The sequence below is a fragment of the Diabrotica virgifera genome, chromosome 3, assembly GCF_917563875.1.
Source record: "Diabrotica virgifera virgifera chromosome 3, PGI_DIABVI_V3a".
Classification (NCBI taxonomy): domain Eukaryota; kingdom Metazoa; phylum Arthropoda; class Insecta; order Coleoptera; family Chrysomelidae; genus Diabrotica; species Diabrotica virgifera.
Window position 1 is genome coordinate 222,132,978 of NC_065445.1, and position 21,822 is coordinate 222,154,799.

Consider the following 21,822-nt stretch of genomic DNA (forward strand, 5'->3'; position numbering starts at 1 on the left):
ACAGAACAAAAAGAACTATGTACTTAGTGACGACCTAAATATTCAAATTGTTGCCCATCATACACTACTCTAGAATACATTATCCAGAGAATACTAAACGCCATTCAAAGCATATCGAGAGCAGAAATTGAGACTGCTGTTCAATCTACTCTTGAAAGAGTAAATGTTTGCAACGAAAATGATGGGCAAAAATTTGAACGTTTATGTCATCACTAAATAGTTGTTTTTATTTCTTTGTAATAGGGCTTTTCAACGCTTCTCATTTGTTTCGAGCCTCTGTCATATGCCGTATAATCCGTGTATAATATTAATATACGAGATATGAACGAGGCTCGAAACAAATGAGAAGCGTTGAAAATACCTAATATACGTTGACAGCTGGAAAATGTTTCTTTGTTGTTTCCATAGCACACTACTTTTAATGAATTTCGTTTACCGGTGACAGTAACAGTTATGTTTTTAAATTTACACGTTTTGTAAGATATCTCGAGATAGAAAAAAGGTATTAACATGCAGTTTTCGCTATTCTGTTGCTAATTTTGTCTAATTTTGTAATATAGTATTAAAAATGCATGTTTGTATTTAATATTTTCCGAGGAACACTAGATTTCTGAAGAAAATTAAATAACGCCTTCTAGCTGGCATATTTCTCAGTAAGTTGGTTCGAAATCATAACTTTTACATTGACAAAAAAGATCTGTCTTCAACAAGACCAAGTTTGCAAAATTTGATTAAGCAGAACCGGACTCACAGCCAGTTTTTCATAACAAGGTTCCCACTCACCCCCACCTCTTATTTCCAAAGGTAGACCTAAACTTGTCAAATCAAATATGCGTAGAATTTTATGAAGAATACGACGATCGGATTTCCAGTGCCCCTTCATTAGGAAAATTTTGTAAAATTTAGATTTTTTAATTTTTGATATTCAATTACGCCCTCTAGAGGTGGTCCCACAATTATGAAAATAATTTCCAGGCTTTTCCTGAGGCAACTTTTGTTATAAAACTTTTTATTTCAAAGCTCTACTATAAACGGTTCCTGAGATATGGCCGAGAGCCATTCTTATTGGGACACCCGGTACAAAAAAAACATACAGTGCGCTGGAATAAGTGTTATCCCCCCTTTATAACTTATTTATTTCTAGCACATAAGCAAAACGCTCGGATAGGTCGATTTTTAAAATAATCAAAGTATATTATAACATCAATGTTTCGAACTTTACGCGATCCCTCTTCAGGTGATAGCCATAACTTTTATTTTTTTAAATGGAAAAGTACATCATGTGATAGCTCATTTAAAAACGTTTGAAATACTGTTTACAAAAATGTATAATACTTTAATCCTTTTTAAGAGCGTAGGCGCAAAATTTCGATCGCATTGTTTTAAAACGCATTCATTTTAATCCTGAGAAAACTATTAAGTATTTCTGAAAAATTTAAACGCAGAATAAAAGATTACCTACATTATTACCGAGGGCTGAAATTCCTTTAGAGTAAAGAAAAATTTCTTTTGAATTATATATTTAAAATTTAAAATCCGACTAAATTTTCTTTTTTTTTTTCACCCCTGTGACTTATTAAAATAATCATTATAGAAGTTCTCAGGGATTTTTGATCCTCGATAATACTGTAATATTTCATTCTGCGTTTAAATTTTTCAAAAATACTTTATTAGTTTTTTCAGGGTTCGAAAAAAATGAATACATGTGAAAATAATTCGACCGAAATTTTGCGCCTACGACCTCAAAAAGGATTAAGGTATTATACATTTTTGTAATCAGTCTTTCAAAAGATTTTAAATGAGGGGTCACATAATGTACTTTCCCATTTAAAAAATCAAAGTTATTACTGTCACCTGAAGAGGGACCGCGTAAAGTTCAAAACATTGATGCTATAATATACTATGATTATTTTAAAAATCGACCTAACCGAGCGTTTTGCTTATGTGCTAAAAATAAATAAGTTAGTAAGGGGGAAACACTTATTCCAGCACACTGTATATAAAAATTGCATCATAGTTCTATGTCAGAAAATGCTGAGAAATGAGTTGCAAACAAGCCATATCCCCTATTTATTTCTCATAACATACCCCATAATATTCCAATTGGCACTCTTTGGTTTTGCCAATAATTTCAACATTAGTCACACCATCCACTCATGAAATTTTTAAGGTACGTCTGTTATCAATTTCGAAGGCTTCGAGATTTCCTAAGGAAGCTTCAGAAAATACCCAAGGCTATACTTCGTATAATATTTTAGAAAATACGTAACATTTGATGATAGAGCTTTTGATTCCAAGTCGTAAATCCCGACTCCTAAAGAGAGACTTCATAACGAGCGATCCACAATTATTGGGATCAAAGCTAGCCGTGCAAAAAATTACATATGTCTTGTTTTAATCTGAATTTATATAATTGGTTTATCAATTAATTTTGATTAACATTATAAAACATAAAAAATCAGTCAAAACCTTTAACACAGAACTTGAATCAAAAATAAAAAGAATTAACAAAATTATAAGTAACAATAATAAATAAAATCAAACAAGATGCTGTATATTAGGGTGGAGTGAAAATAAAACAAAATTTTTTTTTTTCTCAAATTTTTTCGCCTGTATGCGGAAAAGTGGTCTCACGTGTAGTGTAAGTAGCTTGCAAAAAATGAATTTGATGGGATAATTTTTTCCGGTGCCCCAAGCCACCTAAAAATTAAGATAACGTGAAAATAAAACAAAAATTTTTTTTTCTCAAATTTTTTCGCCTGTATGTGGAAAAGTGGTCTCACGTGTAGTGTAAGTAGCTTGCAAAAAATGAATTTGATGCGATAATTTTTTCCGGTGCCCCGAGCCACCTAAAAATTAAAATAAAGTGATTTTTTTTGCAGCTCTTCGCTTGTTTTCCGTGAAAACAACCCAGAACTCACCACGAGGAGGTGGCTGCAATTCGAGTTCCACCCACCCACCCACCTTTAAAACGTTTATGATTTAATGCTTGAGATTAGCTAAAAACTCAACTTTTGTGTTAAATTTAGGTAATGCTTGTCGGGAAACTATTTGGGACCTTATGAAGCCATCTCTTGCTTCAGGCCCACATACTTTTAAGGATGCCTCTGTTACCAACTTAACGCAGCGTTCTATAGCTTGGGAGTGACAGGGAAAACGTAGTATCTCCATTTCTTCAGGAACATCTTTAATCATCTGTTTTAGATCTTCTGTTGAAATTTTTTTTGTCATTGGAGGTTCGCTTATCACTAATTGTTGCCAGTCAATCATTTCAATGTAGTCATTTGCGTTAAAGTTAATTTCTGGGACTTTAAATTTTCTTATTTCATGGGAGTTTCTGGATTTTAAGATTCGCCGCAAACCTAACTCTCTGATATGCTGCCGTTCATCACAAAGCATTGCTATCAACACATTTTCAGGATGTGCAAAATAACCATTAATTTGTATTATCCTGTCCACTATTTTTTGCAGTTCAGGTGACAAATACCTCGTCCTTTTTACTAAATTAAATAAATGTACTGGTCCATCAAAACAAAATGGTCTTGCTTTAATCTCGAACCACAGTGGGGCATATACGTTTTGTATATAGCATACCAAAGATTTTAGGTTTTCCGAAGGAGGATCTGTTGCTACGTAAAGACGAAGAATTCTGCTTGCAGTTGTTAGCCATCTAGCATGTGAAATTTTTCCCGGTTGTCTTCTTGCTAAGTCACTCGAGATTTTACCGTTAGATACTGAATTACTAATTTCAAATAAATATTTCTGATCCGTGCTAAGCTTCTCGATTTCCTTTGCATCATATTTGGGTAAAACTGATCGAATTTGCTCAAATTTAACTACAGGAAGATGCTCGCAGTTTTGTAGTCCTTTTCCAATTTGTCCTGAAAACTCACGTGGTCCGGTAGTTTCTCCATCCAAGTGCTTTATTAGATGGCGCAGAGGTAGTTCATTGGTATGTAATATGCAAATAAACCATTGCATTGATCGACCAATTGCAAGTTCTACTTTACGGATAACACCATTGTGAATACCTGTATTGACAGCAGTTCCGTCGCATCCAACAGCTACCAAATTATCAAGGTCTACATTTTTATTTAGAAAGTCCAACATTGTCTTGCTGATTTCTTCTGCACTACCCGACGATACACTAATATGTCCTATATATTTTGACTTGGGCTCAGAGACTAAGACAATATGTTCTTCAGATATGGTAGTTTTGTAGTATTTATTATCCTTCATTTCATTTTGTAGAGTTCTATCTTTTCTACCATCAAAATAGATTCCATGAAGAAATTTAAAAATTTTTGTATCATCAATTTTAATCTGGTTGCGCCTTTTTTTTCTCTCCCGCCTAATTTTACTCCGATCTATGATTTTGTCATGACTTTCTACCGAGATGAAACTTAGATCTTGCAACACCGAGTTTGTTATTATGGATGCTACTCTATCAGATACTCCTGTACGATCGCATGCTTGAGCTAAGTTTGGCAAACTAATTCGCATTTGTTTTGTTTTTTTTGTATTCGGTAAATCGTCTTTTGTTCCGGTTTTTGTATTTTTCTCGTAGACACTTGTGGCACTTTCATCTGAAGACTCACTTATAATTTGTTCTACTGGAAGATGTGTTTCGGATCTTGATGAAGAAGATGTAGCTATTGGAGATTGTGTTTCCACAATTTTCCGGTAAATAGAGCGTTCTAGTTTTTTGGTAATTACTTTATCCACCGAACCAATTACCATTTTTCTATCATGCCTCTGATCTTTAATGAAGTCATGCTCTCGAGCCGGTATTTTATTTTTGCATTTGCATAATAAATAGTCAGAACATTTGCATGATGCAATATCAAACAATTTCTTTTCCAATAAATCTCTAAAATCTTTAACCTTTCTTTGCATATTGGCTGAGTTTCTACTTTTCATAGGTTTTTTAATATTTCTGTATTTTTGATGTAATTCCTTTAATTTAGATTTAATTTGTTGATCGGATATTATCGGAATGGATGCTTTAACCCACAGCAATTTTAATTCAACAAGAAGAATTTCATTAATGTCACTAACAGTTGGTTCAGCATTATTTGCTGCAGCTTCTTTCATAAACTGGCGAATACACAAAAAGTTTCTGATAACATCAGCACAGGTCGGTAACATATTGTCTTTAAACTTCCTTGGTGCTCCAAAAACACAACAAGCGACGTCTGTTCGTGTTTTAGGCATGTTTTCTTTTTTTACGGATCTCACGGACACAGTTTAACAACACAGAATAAAACAACGGTTCACTGTATTGCATCTAAATTGATACTAATACAAGAAACGCAGTTTGCTCTCGAATCGAACTACTACCAAAATTAACCAAGTAAGTATTAACGAAGGCGGGCGCATCGGCGCATTACTTTAGTGGGAGGCCAATAGCCTCAAATTTCGAAGTAGTGGGGGCACCGCTAAACGAAGTCCGATCGATTTGAAATTTTGCAGGGTATTACAACAAATATGCAGACCACTTTTCCGCATACAGGCATTTTAAATTTTAAAAGTTGATTTTTTCGCTCCACCCTACTGTATATGTCCACCACCAACATCTCTACACATAACCTAACTTTTCTTGTTAACTTGGCGTACACTGCAAAGTTGACGTAAACTGGAAAGTATATCTGAATTAAGAATAGACATGCACTGTATAGCTATTTCTGTCGTTCAGAGCCACCTATTGTGACAATAATTTTGGATCACACGTTATATACAAACGCTGATTTTGCTTTCAATATGCGTTGTTTTATTTCAATGAAGTGGTAAATACCATTGGCTGTTCAGATTAGTGTCAAAGTATGTGTTGCTGGTTACTCTGTCAATTGGTTGTTGGTTAACCAAAAGCCGTGCAGGTGTTTAATATTTTGCTCTTACTGACTACCATAAATTTTTTTCTAATTAATTTCTAGTTTATGTTCTTTACTGATACCTTATAGGCTCTATAACTCTACATTATTGTTTGTAGAACATCTAGGCTGCCTGCAAAACTACTACTATGTTTTTATCCCACTTCTCTATCTATGGAGATTTCTGCTGTCAATTGGTCATTTACTTTAATGTTGGCAGTTTGATTGTAGATTATTATATTGCATATTATTATGTAACTCTCATGTCTCGGTCGTCTAACATCGCTTCTTTCAAGATGGTCATGAACTTATGTTCTATTATATCAAATGTCTCTTTGTAATCGATAAAATAAATATTATATGCTGAAGTTTACATTTCTGCACCTCTGAATAAGAACTTGCGTAATAAATAGAGCCTCTCGTATAAATTAAGTTTTTAGGATCCGCCACCAGGAAAGTTAGACATATCGGTTGTTCCATTGTCGTTATCTAAGTTCTGACCTGCTCATTAACTTTTCCACTCCTTCCATCAATATTCTCTTCGGTATTTCTCTTCTCCATCACATACAACAACAGTTGTTTTGTTGTAAGTTATTCATTACTGTACCTTCTATTCTTCTATTCTCATGCGTTCCCTGATTGCTTCACTTGTTATCCTTTTTTTTTCGCAATCTTAGCATTCTTCGGTTTCTCTGTGTTAATCCCCACGTTTTAAATCCATATTATAATAGCATACTTTTTGCCAGAGTTTCATAGATATTAAATTTAAGAATAATTTTTAGAATAGTAATAAACACGGCGATCTCAAGGTGCTAAAACCGATGTACACGTGCCAAAAAGAATACAACTTTATGAATACTGATTAACTTGAATATTAAGTCACTATATATAGTCCATTGTTTACATAGTTTTGACTCATATAAAGAGAGAGTCTGTAATTTGGAATAAATTCAATATCTCAAATACTAATTGTTTTTTTGAAAATTGCTCAGACCTGTCAATTAGTATATCAAATTGTCCTTTTTAACATACAATAATAATGTATACAGGTTGTCTCAATTTAGAGATATGACGTCATCGTTGATTTTCTTAAATGGCAAGACTGTCATTTTGATAGCTATTTTGATAGGGTGTGTAAAGTTATACATAACTGCAAAATATCAAATTTTATTCTGTACCATTTACAAGATAATAAAAAATAACAAAGTTAGGTCTGTAATTTGTAATAAATTCAATAATTCAAATACTAATTGCTTTTTTTAAAAAAGGGTACGATCTGTCGATTAGTATTTCAAATTGTCCTTTTTGACATATAATAATAATGTATACAGGATGTCCCAATTTAGAGATATGACGTCATGGTTGATTTTCTTAAATAGCAACACTATCATTTTGATAGCTATTTGGATAGGGTGTGTAAAGTTATACATAGCTGCAAAATTTCAAATTTTTATTACCTGCCATTTACAAGATAATAAAAAATAACAAAGTTATGAAAAACAAATAATCAAATAATAATTGAATTTAATTATTTCAATTAAGCAAATGCTCATAATGATGCCAATATATTGAAAATAATTAAGGGCAACATTATGAGCATTTCAATTATTATTTGATTACTTTTATTGATTGATTTTTTTTTATCTTGTAAATGGTAGGGAATAAAAATTTTAACTTTTGCAGTTATGTATAGCTTTACACACCCTATCAAAATAGCTATCAAAATGACAGTGTTGTCATTTAAGAAAATCAACGACGACGTCATATCTCTAAATTGGGACAACCTGTATACATTATTATTGTATGTCAAAAATGACAATTTGGAATACTAATCGACGGGTCTGAGCATTTTCACAAAAGCAATTAGTATTTAAATTATTAAATTTATTCCAAATTACAGACATAACTTTGTTATTTTTTATTATCTTGTAAATGGTAGAGAATAAAAATTCGATATTTTGCAGTTATGTATAACTTTACATACCCTATCAAAATAGCTATCAAAATGAGAGTGTCACCATTTAAGAAAATCAACGATGACGTCATATCTCTAAATTGGGACACCCTGTATACATTATTATTGTATGTCAAATAGGACAATTTGAAATACTTATCGACGGGTCTGAGTATTTTCAAAGAAAACGATAAGTATTTGAAATATTGAATTTATTCCAAATTACAGACTCTCTCTGTATAGTTTTTTTGATAGAAGGGATTACGTTCTAGTAACTTACCACCTATTATTGAGTATTCAAGAATATTTAGGAAAATTGTAAGAAAAGTCGTGTATCTACCTACATATGTCTAAAAATTACCCTTTAAAAATATTAAAACTTAGAATCTTGGTAAAATACAATTTTCACTAGAATAAAACTACAATTAATATAAAATAAGTGCATTCCGAAATAAAAACCACTTTTTATTTATAAGAAGTATACCCTTGACATCAATAGCAAGTTTCACAAATGCGTAATTTGAATCTTATATAACCAAGCCGATACGAGGTACATATATTGTAAAACGAATAGCTCTAACATCTAGGTTAATTAGATTTATGTCTTGATAGGAAAGATGTGTAACGCCGTCTTGGTAGTACATGTGGCCGCAATGCGGAAAAGAAGAGTTTCCACCGTGAATTGATTTTATGGCTAGATCTAGAATAAAAAGATAAATAACTCACGAATGGTTTCCACATAATATTTTAGTCCAATGAAGCTTAAAATAGGACAAAACCTCGCAATTTTTACAGAATGGATAGATTTGATTGAAAATTTGAGAATAAGTAGTGGATAGTCCAAGGATCAAAATCTATATGATGCCAAAAGGCGCTTTTACCATAGGGGTGGTGGCCACCCCATCTCGGGGCTGGAAATTTTTTATTATATTTTGACAACAAAAGTTGGTAAAAACATTCATTATAAGCAAAAAACATTCTATACATTTTTTTGATAAAATTAATAGTTTTCGATTTATTCGCTACCGAAAGTATCTGTTTTATATCGAAAAACTCAATGTTTTTAATCAGTTTTCTGCTAATAACTCAAAATGTTTTCGTTTCATCAAAATAACTTTACATAACAAAAATGTACCTTTAACAATAGAAATCGAGCTATACCTTATTATATGTTAGCTCTTCTTCGTCAAATGCTAAATATTGTAGTTTCAAAGTCAAAAGACGGGAAAACTATGCATATTTTAGTTTCAACTTGGTCAAACTAATTTAAAGTATTTAAAAATATCTATCTCCAGAAATAAAAAAAAGCATGTGTGTGTAGTTTGTGCGCACGTAAGAAGTTATACTTCTATTATTATGATTTCAATGAAATTAATATACTTAACAAGTTATTTTGTATTTTATTTAAATATTAAACTAACTTTGTTTACCTACCACTTACTATTTTTATAAAATATCTTATTCCCGAGGAAGACAAATCCAAAGACACAAAAATTATAATAAATAATACATTTACTAAAAACACTAATATATTATTCTCACAACTTTTCTTGCACTGATGTTATATTTATACATAACTTGAAAGATTCAGCAACTAAACGCCATACTGTCTGTGTGCGCATGCTCGCAGTATTATGAAATTTTACTCTCAATCGCGCCTAAAGAAATATAACTTCAAAAAAAATCTCTAGCTCAAAAATTAAGTAACATAATGAAAAGAATGTCAGTCCCTATTTTTTTTAGCAAAAAGTTATCGGAGACAACCCCCTAATCACCACCCTAATTAAAATTAGTCATTGACCTGATTTGGTCTTCTTTATTTATGTATTATTAATAGGTTCTAGAAGTTTGGTTGGTTTAGAATGATTAGTTAAAAAAATGGAGTTAAAAGCGAATAACGAGTTTTTGCAGTTTGGTAAAAAATGTCATTTTCTTCAAAATAGAAAGATTAGCATCAGTGGTACGAAAAAATATTTAATATGAAATTATAGCTTGTTTAATTCCCAAGCACTTGGTTTGAAAACATTTTTTCTACGGCAAAAATTAAGTGAGCTATTGACAATAATAATTAAAACTTGTACTAACATGCAAAAACCACCTTTACCAACACTTTCAATGCCACCTCTTTTTGTGACAGAATTTTTAAAGAATTTATTATTAATAGCCTTATAGATCTTGTAAAAACCTACAAAATTCTTTTTTACCATACTTTCTAAGATAAACAATAAAAAAGTTACAGTTAAAAAAGAAATATAGTTGTTTTTGAAAAAAAAAAGGAGAAATCAATTTGGAAGCATAATAATGTAAATTAGCGATGTTTTTAGTCATTGACCTTATTTACTCTACTTTATTTATGTATTATTATTAGACTTTAGAAGTTTGACTGGCTTAGAATGATTAGTTTTAAAAAACTGGAGTTTAAAGCGAATAACGAATTTTTGTAATTTGGTAAAAAATGCCATTCTCTTCAGAATAGAAAGAATAGCATGAGAGATACGAAAAAATGTTGAAAAGTATGAAATTGTAGGTTATTTAATTCCCAAGAACTTGGTTTGAAAAAATTTTTTCTACGGCAAAAATTGAGTGAATCTTAAATGAGTATATTATCGAAAAACATTGATTTTGGAATGAATATTTTATCAACTTTTGCGGTGAAAATAAAATTAAAAAATTTTACCACCGCGGTGGGGTGGCAACCACCCCCATGGTAAAAGCTCCTTTCGGCATCATATAAATTTTGATCCTTGGACAATCCACTACTTCTAAAATTTTCAAGCAAGTCGATCCATTCTGTAAAAATTGCGAGGTGAAAAGCTTCGGTTCCTGGACTATTTATGAATTTCCTCAATATTAATTTTAATTGATGTGTCGAATGTTCCGTTACTTTGTGTATTATTATTATGCATTTAAAAGCCAAATATATGGCGCACCTTCCGTGGATTTAGGTATCAATAGACTCTTACAGCGTTGTTTCAGCATATCCCTATTAGTTTCAACAATATTGAGCGCTTCCCCACTACTATCAATGAGTTACAGATTTTTTAATGCGAATTTTTCACATTGATGGATTGGAGTAGTGGATTCATAGAGTGGCCAGCTTATCAGGAGTTGAACGGCGACTTTGGAACATTTTTGAAGTGATATTTTTAAATTAATCTGATTGGATGAAGTAAAAAACAGACGTACTCTCAATCATTTATTGTAATTTCCGACGACCGGTTTCGCTCTCTATAATATGCAGAGCATCTTCAGGTCAACGGTTACAAGTCACTAAATACTACAAATAAAAACCAGAGTTAGAACAATGTCTGGTTGTAAAAGATGCTAAAGATCCATAAGATCAAGCCAATATTGAACAACATACATAAAAGTAGTTAAGACAGCAGACAGATACATATGCATGTACAAATGGGGGCGGCAACAAACGTCCCCCAAGCATAACATGCACATGCACATGTATGCCGTCTGTAATCATGCAATAATAACGTGTCGTACTTACATTCGGCTACAAGGAGCTACTTCATGAGTATTCAAAATATTCAATACTTCATGAGTATTTGAATACTCATGAAGTAGCTCCTTGCAGCCGAACGTAAGTACGACACTTTATCATTGCATGATTACAGACGGCATACATGGGGGACGTTTGTTGCCGCCCCCGTTTGTACATGCATATGTATTTGTCTGCTGTCTTAACTACTTTTATGTATGTTTTTCAATATTGGCTTGATCTTATGGATCTTTAGCATCTTTTACAACCAGACATTGTTTTAACTCTGGTTTTTATTTGTAGCATTTAGTGACTTGTTACCGTTGACCTGAAGATGCTCTGCATATTATAGAGAGCGAAGTCGTCGGAAGTTACAATAAATGATTGAGAGTACGTCTGTTTTTTACTTTATTTAAAATGAACTCTCACATGCAACCCATTTAACATTTTATTCTGATTGGTCTTACTAAATAACTTTCTATATTCGATAAATGTCAAATGATTGTTCAATCACCAATTAATTCCTTAATTTCTTATCTCACGTCAATCTTAAATTCCTAAATTTTTATAGTTTCACAGGGGAAAATTTTAAAACATATCGATTAATAGCTTAATTATTAGAGTCCATTCAATTTACTGCAAAGTGAATACATTTCCAAATAGTGTTATTTCTAATTGTCCTTCCTAGTGTTGCAATCGCTTCCTCGATTAAATTATATTTTAAGTTTTAAAAGTTCAAACTTTTGTTTCTATGCTAGATGCATTAACCTCCATGCCGAGGTATACATTATTTGTGAATCAAAAATGAATAACCATTTTCAATTTCATTGCAACACGAAACTACAGCCGCATCATCACTATAGTTCAATCAGAGAGTGCAGCAAGCACCTCTAACGGTTTCGAAACTTATTAGTCTCTCACCAGGAGGCACATATGCTGCTCTCTCTGACTCAACTAGGACAAACCCCGGCGTGCAGTCACAGATTGCAACGAACGAAATGGCAGGGATGCCCTAGCGGCAACTGCTAGCAAAAAAAACTAAGTTTTCAATCTAATAGCACATAAAACAACATTCAAAAATGTTATTCTACATCCTACCAGACTGAAAACAATGGGAACCTTCCCTGGTAACACCTCCGAAGCTTTTACAATTTGCAAGCCATAACGGATGCTGAGACTAAGGAAGATGAGGGAATTTTACAATTTATAATTCACGTCCCATCTGCTCAGCGTGGTAAAGTTCCAACGAGAATGGTTACCTTGGTACTCCAATCAGAGTAAACATGTAAATAAAAAATGAATAACCATTTTCAATTTCATTGCAACACGAAATTACAGCCGCATCATCATTCCAGTTGAATCAGAGAGTGCAGCAAGCACCTCTACCGGTTTCGAAGCTTATCAGTCTCTCATCAGGAGGCACATATTTTCTTTATTTGTGAACTTATAAATTAGGGTATTTCAGCTCCTTCGAAAGCAGTCTATTATAAAATTGTATTTAATCAACAACTGTAGTGTAATAATTCAGTAGCTGTCAATAAAGCCATATTTTTTACTTTACGACATCAAACATCTATTTGTCATCGTCGATCGAGAAGAAAGGGACACACATCGAATTGTCCAGATTTATTCCTCGTCTTATATTATGTTTGTTTCCAACTGGCAGTTGGACGAATCATTACCAATGCAAATCTTCACTAATCTGCAAAATGCAGGTGAAGTGGTCAAACTGAAATCAGTCAAAATAATTCATATACCTGAGAAAAATAATCCTAAAAACATATAAGTTCATTTTTTCGTGGTAATCTTTAGAGTGGATTTTGAAACGAACTCAAATAAACCATTCTCCACAAAATAATGTTCTCTACTTATGTGCGTGATTATTAATCTTCGACCCATTCATGAGGAAGCATTTAAATTAGTAGAGTATTATAGAATGGTTTGTCGAGAACTTGTAATATTATTATCTGTCCATACTTTTGAAACTGTATGATTTTCGTTTAGCTAGGTTTCATCCAAATAAAAAATACATCTTCCTCCTAATCTAAATCTTTTTATTGTTCTCAAATATTGCCTTCGCAAACAAACAATATCTTCTGTCTTATTAAATAAAGGCCTTTTTCTTTGATTTTCATAGCCAAATCCATTTTCTTTAATTTCCATAACTGATCTCGGCGACACACAGTGTGTCGATTAGAACAAGCTAGGTGGACAATAGCTATTTGTATAACAAAGGAGGAAAGTGCTACTTTTCCTCCCGTGAATGAAGTTTACTGCCCGACGCGTAGCGGAGGGCAGTAATCATTCAAGGGAGGAAAAGGCACTTTACTCCCATGTTATACATATGGTTTTTCCACCTTCCTCAAATAACAAGTCATTTTTTCATTTTTACTTTATTTATGTAACTAACCAACAAAATTTATTAGAACTAAAACTAACAAGTAGGTACAATATAACTGTCAACTGTCAAATATAATTCAAATTATTAATGTAAACATTGTTAAATCAGAATAACAATTTACTGTTTTTTACCATTCTGCAAAATACAGGGTGTTTTTAAATAAACGTTAAAATCTATAGATACTTACGTAATAGAAAATAGATATTGTACAGGGCGTCAATAAGTTATATTTCATGAATGAAATACCATGACGTCACTTTTACTTTTCCTCCCTAGGGAGGAAAAATATTTTTCTCCCTAGGGAGGAAAAGTACAACTTTGCTCCCTACAATCAGGTCCGGAAAAGTATACTTTCGGTAGAGGTAGGTGGAAAAATTATTTTTATCATATTTACATTTGTATCGAGCAATAATACAATTTGATAATAAAATAAATCATTTTTATTAGTTAAAAACTGAATCAGAGAGGTCTAGAAGCCTAGAAAATAAATAAAAAAATTAAAAACAAAAGTTTTTCTATATTTAATACGTTATAAATACAAATACATAAATATATAAATAAATATTCGTCTGATTTTGAAGTAGATTTGACAGAGGTTGAGACTCTACTGTAGGAGCTATAATCACTTTTAAAACCTCTGGGTACAATTGACCAGCTTTTTTGTTTAGAATTTCTCTGACACTATTATCAGTGGATCAGATGTTATGATCAACATTGAAAGTAAATCTGTAGTCGTGGCATACGTGAACAGTCTCTGGTGTATTTCTCCCGGAACTTGCGGCAATCTTTGTTCCTTGCTTCTTAAGCTTCTTTTGAAAGCGGTCCAAGTGGAACTATTGCTGATTTGATTACTTCCATACTATGTATAAATATTTTATGTACAGTGGCTTTCCGTACCATGAAATGGCTCTTATGGCTAAGAAAAAGTTCTCTGCATTCAAGACAGAAATTTTCAAATCTCAAAAAAAAATGTTGTGCTCGAGTGTTTTGGTTATAATAAGTCTTATTATCAGTGGAAAAGGTGCAGATATTACATATAGACAATATAGCCCTGGTACAAAAGGCCTCAAGTCATTGCCATCATTTGAAAGTTTCAAAACGAAGGAAATTCATTCGTTCACCATACAAAGTTTTTTAAATATTGTTTGTTTATCAGATACATTTAATAAACTAAAAAAAATCAGCACACATATTATCCATTTTCAACGATTAATCTGTATAAATTAAGGAAAACTTAAATTTCGTGTGAAAAAATGATGAACGGAACTCAACTGATTTATTCTATTACAATAAAAATACGTACCGTAGGACGCTATTACCAAAAAAAAAAGAATGATGTGCAAGCGTGTGCAGGTTATAATAAGTATTATTATTAATGGGTAAGGTGCAGCTATGATATATTGAAAATTTAGCTTGGGTACAAAAGAGTACAAGTAATTGCCACCCGTCAAAATTTCAAAACGAAGAAAATTTCCTTAGTTCATCATAAAATCTTTTTTTAATATTGTTTGATTATTAGATAGATTTATTGGATTAGAAATAAAAAAAATATAAAAAAAAATTTTTAGAAACGCTTTTCTTTAGTTACGAGTGACTAAAATTAAAAATATTATAAAAAAATCAACTAAAAAGCAAAATATAAAAATAATTAAAAAAATCTAACACATCCGTCAAAGAAAAGCGTGGCGCGTGTTCATCGAATAAACGGTTTTCGCCCCACGCTTTTTTGTAACGAATGTGTTAGATTTTTTCAATTTTTTTTATTTTTTGCTTTTTAGTTGACTTTTTTATAATATTTTTAATTTTAGTCACTCGTAACTAAAGAAAAGCGTTTCTAAAAAATTTTTTTCATATTTTTTTATTTTTTACTTTTTAGTCTTACACTTTTCAAACATTAAAATATATCGTCATGTTTATTAAAATATATATGTATAAAACATAGATGATGTACAAACATGAAAATAAGTCGGAATCGGCAAAAAATTTGAAACTTTATTGTTTATTAATGAAGGATAACGTAGACAATTAACGTAAAAAGTGAAATTATGTATTGTTCATATCATTAGCTATACAATCCGTAAAAGTTTCAAGTTTTTACATTGTAAAAAACAAGAGAATTTAAGCGTTTTCAATTAAAATCGTTTTTTTTTATTTAAACAATTACTAAACATGAAAAATTTCTATTAAATGACTATTCGTGTATTGTTCCCGCGAATGCATATATCTGCAAATTTTCATTCATTTGCATTGAAGCAAAGGCAGTCAAATTAACGTCTAAAGATTTGACGCAAACTATTGAACTAAATAAAAGCGTTTAATAAAAATGAGCACTTACCAGCATAACCACTAGCCATATTCAACAATTAATCTTTAAAAATTAAGGAAAACATTAATTTCGTGTGATCGAAATGATGTACCAAATTCAACTGATTTATTCTATTACAATTAGAATACGTATTTTTGGGCTCTATTACTCAACGATGGGATGTGTTAGACATAAAAAAATATTGGAGTAGCATGTTTTGGGATATTGGTTACAATATTCAAATAATAATTCTTTTAATTTTGAATATGACTTCTGTCCACCTAGCTAGACTCATCGACACACTGTGCGACAGTGAGACAATTACTAAACTCTTATTGTCTTTATAAGCCTGGATCCTGAAATTTTTAGCAAGCTGAAAATTTGTTTAAAAAATTTGCTGAAAGTTTGTTATTGAATAAACTAAAAAACTACCTGCTAATTTTCACAATCTTAAACTTGTCAGGATGACACGTTACACAATTAAAATCCCGTTCCATAATTAAAATTTCCAATGTTCCAGTATTCCGATACATCAAAGTTTGTTTGGCTAGACACCGTTAAGCTATTAACAAATTTTTAGCTTGCTATTATTAAACTTTTTTTTGGTACGCAGGATCCAGGCCTATTAACATTATATCCAACGTAGGAATCTCTTTGTTTAAATATAACGAGTGAACTTTTCACCAAAGGATGTTTGTATAAAAGTCATCAATTTTTATTGGTTGTTTTCCTTTCTTGTTGGCTCAATAATGTTTTCTTATTTTCTTTCACTTAAAAATCTGTAACTGGCTGTTTCACTAATACCTGTCATACTGGAGCACATAGTTATACATTATTAACCGTTGTTAAAGGCTGTTGTTAAAGCAAGGAAGTCATGAACAATTGGTACGTATGGGAGAGGAAACTAATAGGTGTATAATTCTTAAGGTTTGCAATGCCACTTTTTTTGTGCATTATTTCAAACCCATTCGTTGGGATGTGTTTTTAGAGCTACTTTAGGAAGTTTGTATGTTTTGTATAGGGCTTTTCATCGATTGTCATTTGTTTCGAGCTTCTGTCATATGTTGTATAATCTGTGTATAATATTAATAAATACGGATTATACGACATATAACAGAAGCTCGAAACAAATGACTGTGAATGAAAAGCCCTATTGGGCTCAAACTGATTTTAAGCGTTTCTGCTCACTGCAAAATAAACCAAAGCCTGTAGGTTTTTTCTGATTTGTTTCCATTTTAATATGCTACAAAACTATTATCACTCACAACAAAAGCACACAGATGACACAGGTAGATGCCTAGAGGTTTTGACATCTGAACCGTTATGACTTATGGCGGTTCTAAAGAAAATGCTGTGTTACATACAGCCACCGACATCTATAAGGAATTCATGAACCTCTAATTTTAATGATGGCATTTGCGTGCCAGCGTTCTTAGAACGACAAGCTTTGAACTTAGAACTTAGAATTTTTAAAAAATGGTACTTTGACACTTTCTAATTTTCACCGTTCAATTAGGAATAACAAATTCTTTTAAAACCTGCAGAAATGTACAAGGTATCCGAACTGAACAAGTTTAGGATATTTTTGGTGAAACCGAAATTGCAATAGTGACAAAAAGTATGGCATATAATACATTAGGTGGCATTGTAGTTGCATGCAAAGTTTCATGAATATTGTCTTTTTCATCTCAAAAATGTTTGCCTGGTTTCATCTTCTTCTTCATGTACCATGTCCTTTCAGAACGTTGGTTACCATCATATCTAGCTTAGTTTTATTCAATGCCATCCTAAATAGCATGCTTGTATCAACACCATACCAATCTCGCAAGTTCTTCAACCATGAGGTTTTTCTTCGTCCTGGGCTGCGTTTACCTGCTACTTTTCTTTGCATGATATTTTGTAGCAACCTATATTTGGGACCTCTCATTACATGTCCGGAATACTCAAGCTTTCTGTGCTTGATGCTTTTTATGATCTCAGTAGTCTTGCTGAGACGTTCTAGTATTGTGGAGTTTCGAATCTTCTCCACCCAGGAAACTTTTAAAATTCTTCTATAGCACCACATTTCGAAAGCCTCAAGGCGATTTAGATCGATTTTATTCACAGTCCAGGACTCGACACCATAAAGTAAGACCGAGAACACGTAGCAGCGAAGTAGGCGGATCGTCAATGCCAATTTTAGGTCTCTGTTACACAACACCTTGGACATCCTTCTAAAAGCGGCTCCAGCCTGCTCTATCCTAGATCTAATTTCGCCGTGACTTTCTGCGTTACAATTTAATTGCTGTCCAAGGTAAACGATTTTATCAACTTGCTCAAGTTTGGTATTATTTTATATAGACGGTTTTATACGCTGTTGTTTACTTATTACGAGTATTTTGGTTTTCCGTATGTTCAGATCCAGACCTGCCTCCTCACAACTCTCAACGACACTATCATGTAATGTTTGCAGATCTTCTTGACTAGAAGCTAGGAGTACTCTATCGTCCGCATATCGCAAATTATTGATGACTTCACCGTTCACAAGTATTCCTTTTTGTTTTTCAGAAAGTGCTTTTCTGAAAATTCTTTCGGAGTAAACGTTGAAAAGCAGGGGTGACAAGAGGCATCCCTGCCGCACTCCTCTTTTAATATTAAGAGCCTGTGGTTCCAAACCATCTACTAAAACGAACAATCGAACATCTCTGCCGTCCAAGCCAATGTATTTTAGAGCTTCGATCAATATAGAGTGCTTAACACGATCAAATGCCTTTTGGAAATCAATAAAACAACAATATATGTCTACAGATATATCTTGGCATTTTTGAGCAAGTACGTTCATTCCAAACAGTGCCTCTCTCGTTCCAAACTCGTTACGGAAACCAAACTGTGGGTCATCCAGGTATACCTCGCATTTATTGTAGATACGACCATGTATTACCTTCAGAAAAATTTTTAATAAGTGGTTTAACAAACTTATGGTTCTATAATCAGCACAGGTTTTTGCTGTTGTCTTCTTAGGTAGAGCTATAAACAGTGAATTAGACCAACCATTAGGTAGTTGTCCGCTGGTGTAAATGGTATTGAAAAACTAAGTTAGAGCGTTCTCAAAACCCTGTATAGCTATGTAGCTAATCATATGCATTTGCGTCTCATTCTCGGACAAATTTGATGTTCCTATCACTGGTCTAATTTCGCTAATGCGTATGAATGTATGAATCTATTATAAAAACAAAATTAATTTTCGCTGATCTTGACACGCTAACACTGAACGTGGTCGAGTCCGAGCTATTTTTATCCCAGTTACAACTCCAAAGTTTAGTGTTTAGTCCATGAAATAACGTTAGCTAATGGTATTTTAAAAGCAATTATAATAATAATCAAATAGACCACCATTAATATATTCGCAATAATGATAAGTGTCCAAGAAAACAAGTGATATCAATTACCTTTTGTTGTAAACTGATAATAATTACTTTTTGGTTTAATATTCCTAATTATCTGTGTTGGTGAGTTAGTGATCAGTGTCATGTGCCAGAGGAACGTAGTGGAATGTTAATCGTTTGTAGATGTTTTCGTGGAATAATTTAGTGAATGTTTTGGGTAGATTGTTAGGAATCTATAGGAGAGCATTAAGCATGTAAGTTGTCTTTTCGCAAGAAAAAATAGATTATTACTACATAATATAAGAACCAGTCCCAGCGCTAGGGTATAAGGTTCCCGCCTGCAAAACTAGCATAATACGCGCCCGTAGTTTTTTTAAAATTAGTATTTTATATACCACCAGCAGGAAACAGCTCATTTTGGCGCCCCCAAACAGGTGCGGTCGCCTGCAGCGCTTCCGTTGCAGGGCCGTTATCGCTATTTGGGATTATGGTAGGGGAGCCCAAGTGGGGATTTTTGCATTTACTCGAGCGTGTCAGATTATCACATGGGAAGAAACCGTGTACCCTGTAAATGTACCTCTACCATATCTTGGCTCGTAATAGGTACAGGGGAGTTCGTTAAGGGGGAAATCGTCAGATTAAGATAAGTTAAGTACATACATGCAAAATAGTGTATATTTCAAAAATCTGACGATTTGAGCAGGGCGTAAAGAAATGGGTGAGTCACAAAGTTTGACAAAAAGCAAATATTTCGCGAAATATACGTCAGATCGAAAAACTAAAAAATGTTTCAATATTTTTCAAAAATCTATCGAATGATACCAAACACGGCCCCACGCGGAGAAGTGTTGGTGGTAAATTTTAAATTTTAAATACGAATATTTCGCAAAATGAACATCAAATCGAAAAATTGCAAAATACACGTATTCAATATCTTTGAAAAATCTATCGAATGGCACCACCCCCTCGGAGGTGGTGCAGATATGGTTTTTATTGCAGATTTAGATTCTTTCCGTAAAAATAAGCAACTTTTATTCGAGATATTTTTTACGAATTATGGATAGATAGCGCTATAATCGGAAAAAATGATTGCTGGAAATGGAAAATTATATCAAAAAATGGAAAGTCCGGAACTCTTTTGGTTTTAGGACCTACTCTTTACAACCGAGTAGGTCATCAAAGCGCTCCAGTAACTGCAAATTTAGCACACTTTCCTCCCCCTACTATTAGGGATAAAAGCTTTGACTTTAACGGTTCACTATGCTGAGAAAGATAATAGCATATTCTCCCAATATTTGAAGCACTGTCTAAGAGAAGAAAAAACGGTTTTAACTTATATATTATATTTTACATTTATTTAGAGAAATAGGTATACAATTATTAGTACAAAATACATAGAAGAAAATTACAAATTCTATTAGTTTCTAAATTGCAGTTTACTGATAAAATAATTACAATAACACTCAAAAAATTTTTTAATGCGAAAATGAAAACATGCTACCTTACAGTGTAATCAAGAATTAGATCCATACTTATAATTACTGTCGTCGGTATCTTCATTTGGATTGTAAATAACAGGGTTAATTGCTACGGTGCAAGTTTCAGACATCTTCACAAGATTCTTCTATTAACTATTCTCAATTCCGCACAGTTTTCAACAAATTGCAGGAGTAGCGATAGATAATCTTTATCTTTATCTGCCAACCCCACGGTCTGAGCTGGTTAAGTGCTCTATACTATACAATTCGAGAAAAATGCACAATCACCTGCCATCTAACATAAAATCTATTACAGCATTTCCCGCTTTTCGCAAGGCCTTGAAAGCTTATTTGCTAGAGAGAGCTTTTTATACAGTGAATGACTTTTTTATAAACGATTTGAATTCAGCAAATTGACTTGCAGGATCATTACTTTCGAGTACTTTTGTACATATTTGCAGCGGCATAGAACTTTTGATTTACTTTCCCTTTCCCTTTTCCTTGTTCGCCTTCTTTGTGCTCTGACGTTGTATACATATTGTTTGCAAGATTTTTAATTTTTTAATGTGTACTTAATAACTGTAAAATTATATTAAGTAGTATAACTCAGGCCATTTACTTGGTGTCTGTTTCTGTTTTTGTTTTGTTTGTAGTTTTTTATTATTTTTTGTTTTTTATTGTATTTTTTTATTTTGTATAAGCTTCGTCCACAAATTGGTAAAATTTTATGACAATAATGCATACCTTACTTACTTACTTACTTACTTACTAGTCAATGCTTTTTGCCACGTTTTCACAACTGCAGCCTCATTCTAGCCATTACATTCAATATAGTTATCGTGGTAAGTTTTGCATATTCCCCAAATATGTTTAATGGGATTGAATTCACATAATTCACAATGGTAAGGGTTAACACATTATGTCTAAAACTATATATAATCTCACCTACATACGGTAAA

The 21,822-nt window shown here is 32.6% G+C and overlaps 1 protein-coding gene across 8 annotated transcripts in view; it reads left to right on the top strand.

Moving 5' to 3' along the window:
• LOC114330003 (ABC transporter G family member 20) overlaps window positions 1-21,822 on the top strand; it is a 632,705-nt gene that overhangs the window by 431,204 nt on the left and 179,679 nt on the right. The window contains exon 1 of one of the 8 annotated variants that reach the window (XM_050645857.1): window positions 19,340-19,639. The exons of the other annotated variants lie outside the window; for them this stretch is intronic. Coding sequence (XP_050501814.1) covers window positions 19,569-19,639 — 71 coding nt within the window. The 5' untranslated portion in view covers window positions 19,340-19,568. Of the gene's footprint in view, window positions 1-19,339; window positions 19,640-21,822 lie in introns of those variants that run through there. 8 annotated transcript variants of the gene reach the window in all.